We start from the raw sequence: 9,560 nt of genomic DNA on the forward strand, positions 1-9,560 counted from the left end.
ATGCCTTGCCCAGTCTCCTTCTTGCTAACTCCAATATTCTCTTGTGGTCTCATTTCAATTGTTCCATTAGAAAACAACCTTTCCTAACCTTTCATCTGAAATACATGGCCCTCTTGTTACGTTTTAAAAGTATCCCGTACATAATTCATTATGCTGTGTATCATATGGAACATGACCATCAACTGAATTCACTATGCTATACAAATCTAGGACCCAAATGATACCAATGGTTCCAAGATGTCTAGTCAATCTAAAACGAACATCTCTAAGCTAAAGCAAAGTCTCAGCAGTGAGCTGATTTCTTCTTCCAATCCTGATACTGTCCTTCACGTTCCCTGTCATACAATGTTCTCCCCCTTCCTTCTATAAGCTTTGTTCAGAATGCCTATCTTGGACCTAGGTAGAAGGAAATCATACTGCACTTTCATTCATTCATAAAATACTTATTTAATGTCTACAATGACTATAACAAAATGAACAAAACAGATACTGTATCTACCTTCAAGAAGCTTTTCTAGCAAGAAAGACACTAAACAGGGACTTCCCTGGTGGTCCAGTGCTGAAGAATCTGCCTTCCAATGCAGGGGACGCAGGTTCGATCCCCGGTCAGGGAAATAAGATCCCACATGCTGCAGGGCAACTAGGCCCACGCGCCACAACTACTGAGCTCATGCGCCTCAACAAAAGAGCCTGCGTGCCACAAACTACAGGGCCCACACGCTACGGAGCCCGCACCACAACCAGAGAGAGAAAACCCACACGCCACCGCTAGAGAGAAGCCCGCACGCCGCAGCTAGAGAGAAGCCCGCACACCGCAACTAGAGAGAAGCCCACGCACCGCAACTAGAGAGAAGCCCACGCACCGCAACGAAAGATCCCGCATGCCTCAACGAAGATCCCGCATGCCTCAACGAAGATCCCGCATGCCTCAACGAAGATCCAGTATGCCGCAATGAAGATCCTGCATGCCGCAATGAAGACCCGACACAGCCCCCCAAAAGAAGACATTAAACAATTATAGTTACAAAATCAGCAATTTAATTTCAAATGTTATAAGTGATATGAAGGAGAGGTCCAGATTACTAAATCTAGTGGTCAGTCCCCATCTTGTAAGAGCTATGAGCAGCATTTGACACAACTGATCACTCCTTCTTCCTTGAAACACTTTCTCCAATTGGCTTTCAGGACATCATACTCTTTGATTTTCTTCCTACCTTACTCTCCTATGTGGATTTTTTCCTCTTCTTCCCAACCTCTTAACATTGCAATGGCCAATGATACTTTCTCTTCTATTCACTCTCTAGCTGACATCATGTAGCCTTGTGACTCTATATGTCATCTATATGCTGAAAATCCACAAATTTCCATCTCCAGCCTGCACCTCCCTCATGACCCCCAGACTTCCAAACCCAAGTGCTTACTGACCATCTCCACTTGGATGCTCAATCACAATGCCCCAAACTGAATTTGTTCCCCAACCTCCCCTGTCTGTAGTATTCCCTCATCTCAGTTGATGGCAACTCCATTATTCCAGTTACTAAAGCCAAAGTAATTTTGGAGTCATCCTTGGCTCTCCTTTTTGTCTTATATCCTATATCTAATCCATCAGCACATCTTGTTGGTACTAACTGCAAATATATCAGAATCTGACCACTCTCTGCCTCTGCTATCACCCTGGTCACAGCTACTAATATCTGTGCTTAGGCTACTCCAATAGTCTCCAAACTGGTCTCCCTGTTTCTCCTTTTGCCCTATGAGAATCTATCCTCAGCAGAGCAGCCAGAGAGATTCTTTTACAAATTTAAAAGAATCAGGCCCCTCCTCTGCTCAAAACCTTGCAAAAGCTCCTCATTTCACTCATAGAGTAAAAACCCAAGTCTTGGCAAGAACCTTACAACATCTGACCATTTCCTCATAAGCATCATCTCCTCACTTCCTACCACTCTCCCCTCACTCCAGCCACACTGGCCTTCTGCCTGCTCTTTCATCATTGCCAAGCAGGCTCACCTCAGAGGACCTTTCAAGGGCCTATGTCTTCTGTCTTCAATGCTTTTCCCTCAAATACCCCATTGACTAACACATCCCCAAGGTGAACTCCATCACCTCCTTACTTGAAGACTTCTACACTCAAATGTCACCTCAAAAAGGCTAAACCTTTCTACCCTATTTAAAATTGCAACTTATCCTCCCTAACACCTGAGCCTTCTAATCTCCCTTACCTTCTTCTACTTTTTCCATAGCATTATCACCTTGTAGCATATTATATAGTTTGTTATTCATTATGTTAAATGTCTATTGTGCCTCTCCCAATTATACTATAAGTTCCATAATGGCACATATTCTTGTCCACTTTGTTCTCTGATGTATATCTTAAACAACTAGAACAGAGCTTAGCACATAATAGGTGTCCAGGAAATATTTGCTGATGAATAAAATCTCAAATTTTTAGCATTAGACTAGGCTTCTTCTCACTTTGTTACCCCAGAATCCCAAAGACCTAAAGACTAGAGGAGTGGAGGCAAGGAAAGAAGGACAAAGTGTAAATGATGGCAACAAACTCTTTCATCTCTCGCACTGAGAGGTAAACTCTCTGAAGGTAAGGACTGCATCACATTCATCTTAGTACCCCCAGGTACCTTGTGCATGGTAGATACTTAATAAATTATCTGTTGAATACATAATGAATAAATAGCACAGAGAACTGTGCCTGGCATATAAAAATGTTTGGAAGATGAATGAATATAAAGCGTCAAGTAACATAATAGAGGTACCAAGAGGGAAAACGCTATGTTCAGACTTTATCTCAGAGACCTCCCTTTCTAACTAACTGCCTGACTCTCAGTATCTATCAACTTTGGTAACAGCAATGATTAAGGTAGGGGGAGGAGGTTGAGAAAGGATGAGAGAAGGAAAAGAAGTTGAAAAAAAAAGAGGCATAATCAAGTGTGAGCTTTTAAACTTTTTTACTGTGATTCACAAGTAACACTTTTTATCAGTATGACTAAAAACACATAATACCTACACATATACACTCACAAACATATACTTATTTCACTCATATGTGACATTTATATATGAAAAAAGTTTATGAAACAACATTGACTCTTACTATATGCAATGCTCTCTGATATTTTCTATTTTATTCAATTAGAAATAAAATGAAACAACAGAATTCTGGCTGCTACGTAGTAGATTTCACAATCCACTAAATTGATTTCGTGCCTCACCAATGAGTCTTGACATGTAGTTTGAAAAGTATTGTAGAAGCAGTTTTCTCTCTCATCTTTGCCTCCCTGCAATGAATGTCACTCTCCAGAAAATCTTAAAAGAATTGTGTCTGCTACAGTGACGTAAGGGAAACGAAGAGGCAATAAATCATGGTTCTGATCCCACAGTAGGTCAGGGCATAAAGAATCTTAGTCAAACTTCAGATGGAATTTTTAAAAATTGATTCCTCCTTAAAAAATTAAAAACAGGACTACCATATGATCCAGCAATTTCACTTCTGGGTATTTACCCAAAGAAAACAAAAAAAAACACTAATTCAAAAATATATATGCACACCAATGTTCACTGCAGCATTATTGACAATAACCCAGATATGGAAGCAACCTAAATGTCCATTGATGGATAAATGGATAAAGAAGATGTGGTGATACACACACACACACACACACACACACACACACACACACACAATGGAACATTACTCAGCCATTAAATAAATTAAATCTTGCCATTTGTGACAACATGGATGGATCTAGAGAGTATTATGCTAAGTGAAATGTCAGACAAAGACAAATATCATATGATCTCACTTATATGTGGAATCTGAAAAACAACATAAACAAACGAAACAAAATGAAAACAAACTGATAGATGCAGAGAACAAACAGGTGGTTGCCAGAGGAGAGTGGGGTGAAGGGTGGGGAAAGATACGTGAAAGGGATTAAGAGGTACAACCTCCAGCTATAAAATAAATAAGCCACAGGAATGTAATATGCAGCATAAGGAATATGGTCACTAATACTGTAATAACTTTGTATGCAGACAGATGGTTACTAGACTTATCGTGGTGATCATTTCACAATGTATGCAAATGTCAAATCACTATGCAGTACACCTGCAACTAACATAATATTGTACATCAACTATATTTCATATAAAAAATTTTTTTCATTCCTGGAGTTCTTATTAGAAAAGAAAGATAGTGGCTAGAGAGCTGGCTGCAACGGCTAAATTTTCCTAAGAGTTGCATTAGCAACATATCCCAGGGCTCCATAAATTCTCACCCACAGCCCCTTGTTCTCCCAGCTTCAATACCATAGACCATTAGGTCTTTCACTACTGCCTGGAGCTGAGGAAATCTCCTCACCTAGTATACAGCAGATGGGAAGAAAAAGAAATCCATCATTTGTTTCTAAGCTACAACTCTGGGTACAATTCACACTGCTATATGTGGCAGTTCCGTTCAAGAGTACCTCTAGGGCTATCATAATTTGCAAAAATACTGAATTAAGTGTTCTTCTAACAGACAGCAGTGTTTGTTTATTCTTCCTGTGTCTGGATATTGGATCGCCTTAGCTGCACTGCACTTTTTGTCTTTTCACTGCTCTATTCACCCCTAGATAATTTAAACAACGGCAACCTTGGCAGCAGGGGCAGGTGGAGCGGTCTCTGCCCCACGGGTGGGTAACACAGCAGATGTACCAGTTAGTGAATCCATTTGGGGGCCTAAAGGAGAATTCTCCCTAGTCTCCTCACTGTTCAGCCTTAAGGGTAGGAAATACTTCTCTCACCTGTTGAATCACCCAGGTGAGGGCCTCAGATCTCCATGGGCTGAGCTCTCTCCAGGAACTTCTGAGTATTAATTCTCCCTCCAGTGCTCTCTACTGGCCCCATTCTGTCCTCTGGCCCAGAGGGGAGTAACCTCCTTCAAGCTTCTCAGTTACTCCTCTTACAGAATCAATGTCTTGCTCATTCCTTCCATGTCCTGCCTGCCTGCCACCCCAACAACCTGCTCCACTCCGGGGAGTTGCCTGGTCATTGGAAAGGGTGGACAGCAAGGCCATAAGTTTCAACAGTCACCTTCTCAGAAACCCCCTGTACCCTCAAATAAGTGAAAAGATTCCAGTCTGCAATCTGTATGTTTCAAGGAATATAATGAAGAATATGAAGATACTTTCAAAGGGAATCCAAAATTATCATTCATTCAAAAAACACCTAAGTGACCACTGAATGGAGGGCACTGTCCTAGGAGGACACACACCAGTTTGACCCCTAAGGAATTTCCTTGGAAAGGGGTCACACTAATTTACATGTTAGAGTACTGATGTTAGTGCAACAAAGGTTCTGTTAAATACATAAAATGAAAAAGTGATTCCCACTACATTTTCCCTTTATCATACTTTTGTGGGGTAGGATTGTCATTTAGATTTAAGAGGAAAGTAGTTAAGGTTTTTCACAGGCATTATCTATTAAATATATGAAAAAACATATAATAGATATAGTTTGTCTTTTCTTTTACCTCCTTTAAGCTGTTTTGATATATAAGTGGAGAGTAAGAACCCACAAGGACAAGCTTTCCCTTTCTGTCATTTTTACTGACTCATGTTTATACAACATATTCCCTAGCCTGCACCCATCAGCTTCCATCATACATTTAACTCTAAAGCTGCATAGCCAGCCATATGCAGGTTATTCTGTCACCTAAAGGGGATCTAGGCACTCTGTGAACTCAGAACTCATGTGAAAGTACAGAAAAGTTGGTTTTTCATAAAGGAAAAAGACAAAGTAGTAAGAATACCAGAAAGTAAAGAAGCATTTGCTGGGATGTGTGAGGAGAAAACAAAAGTATGAGAATCTGTAGAATTTTTTGAGGTACCAAAGATAGTGATGGAAAAAAGGTTAGGGGAACGCAGATGGCTTCCTGTTGGCTTTAATGAGACTCTTCAAGTGTTCCTGGGTTCAGTGTTTCTAGTACAGCAATCATGTAGTCATGCAGATCAAGTCAAAGCTAGAAGATGACTGAAAAGGGCCTTTTATGCACAATAAAAAGTTGAACTTTTTTCCCAACAGACGGACTGAGGTTACCTTTGATAGTCTACTCACTCGCACCCCACCCCACCCAGCAAAGAGGGTCAAAGACAATAAATGAGAATCCAATAAATGGATTTTTTGTAAGTACATACCTGTTTTAGGCCACAATGCATTGACTGCAATTTCACCTTTAAATTCTTCTGCCATTCCAAGCACACACATAGACATACCATACTTAGCAATGGTGTAAGCTGAAAGAAACCACCAAGAATTTAATTAAGAAAGAAATTAATCTGTGAATTTAAATAACCAATTTCTTTCTATTACTATTCCTTCCTCGATATATTTTTTTCAGAATTATTTAATAATAATACAAAACATAATTTTAATTTACTATTTTTAAAAGAACAGTTTTTATAGAAGTAACTGTAGTTTTATGGAAATGGTTTTTATATATATCAGGGATGAACCACTTTTACATACTTCCATCCTAATATTAGATTCAAAGAAAAAAGACGGTAATAAACTTTCACTTCTCTTAATATTATGGGAGTAAGTTACATTATTGTTTCTTAATCTGGTTTTTTTCCTTTTCTTTTTTAAAAAAATGAAAGTGACCATTTAAAGGAAAACTACTACTAGTAAAACATAAACAAAAGGTTGCAAATTCATTTAACCTAGTCGATTAAAACAGAACTCCTTTTGGTTTTGTTCTATGGGTTCCTACTTCAACTGCCTTCCTTTCCAAATTTTACTGAATTATGTTGAAATAAGGATAAGTATCTGACACAACTATTTCAAAGGAGGCACCTATACACAAATCTTGTTATTTAGCATACTCACCTTAAATCACTAGTTTTCTGTGAAAGGTAAAGTATTCCATGGATCGTTTTCACCAAATTTACTGAAGAATAAGTTACATACAATAAAACACACCCACTGGGACTTGAGAGAGCTTTCTAGGACACGATATCCATATCTCCATTCGAGTATTGGTTATACAGGTGTATACATTTGTCAAAACTCATCAGACTGAACCATTAACATCTGTGCATTTTATTTAATGTAAATTATACCTCAGTTTTTTAAATTAAAGATAAAAGATTAAGAATCTACTTACAAAATGCTATCGATTTCTGCAGAGAAAATTTAATGTTGAATGCTATGTACAAATTGTGATTACATCATAGATAACTGGTTTAATACAAAACAAACTGACTAAACAAGCCATCCCCTCATCCTACCACCTACCACAGTGCTGTTTGAACCAGAGTGGATTTAGGTTCAGCGGTGGGCTGAGATTGAGGATATGAGCAATTTTACTCTTTTTCAAATAAGGAATGCATGCTTTAGATCTGAAAGCAAAAGAAAACACAAGTCAAGTCACTATAGCTTTCTAACAGCTTCATTACTTTCTTAAGTTATATTTTAAACTACTTTTACAGAGCAACTGAACTTGTTCGATAACCAGTAGGGTTACTTCTGCTGGTTTTCTTTGTTGTTGTTCCCCCACTTACCTGGAATGTAGATAGGAAAAGCAACTAATATTCATCCTTTGAAGCTACGCATAATGGCCTGACAATATGATCTGCTTGATGAAAATAATCAATTCCGTGGCACACTAGCCTTAAATCCAACTTAGATTATCTTCAACTACATCCTTCCAAGTCAGACAGACCTAGGTTCAAATCCTCCTTCTGCCCTTCACTGTGTAATCTGGGGCAAAATACATAGCATTCTAGTTCTTAGTTTTCTCACTTGTAAATGTTGGTAATACCTGCTACTATCTAGGATTGACCAAGGGATTAAAATGAGATGATACATATGAGATACTTAGAACAGTGCATATATTAAACATAAAATAAACAACTGCTATTATTAGTATTACATATTCTTATTTTTTTTCATCTTAGTAGGTATAGTATTCCTACCACACTGGAACTGTAATTTAATAACATGAACTCCCAATACATTACCAAATTTAATTTGTACCAATATGCAATGCAATGTTCCTTTGCAGGCAATATTTAGTTGTTTGTTTTTTAAACCCTTTCAAAAAGGTAGATAATTTATTTTACAAAAGACACAGGTCCAATATTTGGAAATGTTTAATTATTAAGCTATAGTATATAGCTTAATAACATATTGTAGCTTAATAATTTTATAGTTTTTAGTTTTATTTCACATTCAGTAACTTCTAGGACTTGAAACTAGTCCATTCTTCTTAAGTCTGTTTCTTTATTACCAATGTACAACATTCTTGTTACCATCTACAATGTCTTTTTTTTTTTTGCAATGTCTTTTTAAGTTTATAAACCAAATACAATCAAGATCACTAAAGGGTTTTTGTACATATTGTTTTTCTATTACAAAGGTGCTTCACTTTTATGGGGGTGAGGTAGAGAAGGGCAAACAATATTACAGCTGTTTGTCATTAAAACAGTGAAGCTGCACGTCAAAGCATCAACAGGAAACAACCTATTCCAAGCAATAAGACCATATTTCACACTCAAGGGAAGGAGTTCATTTCATTTACATTACAAAAATGAGCTTCTCTGATATATTAGACAAAACCTTTCCACCTTCACTTTGCTTGCCTAACCCTCAGCATTACTAACCCTAATCAGGTACGTTTTCCACGGCAACATGCCCTATCTTACACATTATATTGAAAATTCTTAGCACCACGCTTAGATACTAATACCTTGAGCTTAATAAGATAGCTAAGTTTACTAGAAACTTACTGTATGCTAGGCACTGCACTTATTAGTTATGACCTTCACATGAATTATTTTACTTAATCAGAGTTGTAAGCTCCAAGGCCTATAGGGCATTTGAGTAAATGAATAAAGTGATCTGGGTATAAGAGCAAGCAACGGATCAGAAATACAATTGAGCCTTATTAGTGAATTTCTATAAGCATTTAACATGATACAAACACATATAATACTGGAGATTATATATTTAATTAAAACTTAAAATACAAATAAGGATCTGCATTCTACCTCCTGTCTTCCAGCCCTGTTTCTTTAAACCACGAGAACACAAGACATAGGCCACAGGGCCCTGGGCACCAGGGATCAGGAAGCGGCTCCAGATCCTTGCTGAAATCTCCAAATAGGTCAGTTCTTTGGGCCTTCCCCTACTCTCTCCCTTAGGATGCTTCTCAGGCTTCCATGAGAAAACTATCTGTACTTCTGTGAATGAAATGAGTGTCACTAAATAAAAAACAAAACAAAAATTTAAATGGAAATGTCTCATTATGAATTTCTCTTTTATAACGTATGCCTTTCATAGAGGGCCAAAAACCTGACACACTTTTTTGGTTCAAAGGTCAATGTCAGCCTCGTGGTGCAGTGGTTGAGAGTCTGCCTGCCGATGCAGGGGACACGGGTTTGTGCCCCGGTCCGGGAAGATCCCACATGCCGCGGAGCGGCTAGGCCCGTGAGCCATGGCCGCTGAGCCTGCACGTCCGGAGCCTGTGCTCCGCAACAGGAGAGGCCACAGCAGTGAGAGGCCCG

The 9,560-nt window shown here is 38.5% G+C and overlaps 1 protein-coding gene across 1 annotated transcript in view; it reads right to left on the minus strand.

Moving 5' to 3' along the window:
• Nucleotides 1–9,560, minus strand: part of HSDL2 (hydroxysteroid dehydrogenase like 2) — a 64,398-nt gene that overhangs the window by 35,607 nt on the left and 19,231 nt on the right. Inside the window, exons 4-5 of the mRNA XM_007449766.1 lie at nucleotides 7,291–7,394; nucleotides 6,192–6,290 (exon numbers count right to left, since the gene is read on the minus strand). Of these exons, the coding sequence (XP_007449828.1) occupies nucleotides 6,192–6,290; nucleotides 7,291–7,394 (203 nt within the window). The remainder of the gene's footprint in view (nucleotides 1–6,191; nucleotides 6,291–7,290; nucleotides 7,395–9,560) is intronic.

Source organism: Lipotes vexillifer, unplaced genomic scaffold (genome assembly GCF_000442215.2).
Source record: "Lipotes vexillifer unplaced genomic scaffold, Lipotes_vexillifer_v1.1 scaffold230, whole genome shotgun sequence".
NCBI classification, from domain to species: domain Eukaryota; kingdom Metazoa; phylum Chordata; class Mammalia; order Artiodactyla; family Lipotidae; genus Lipotes; species Lipotes vexillifer.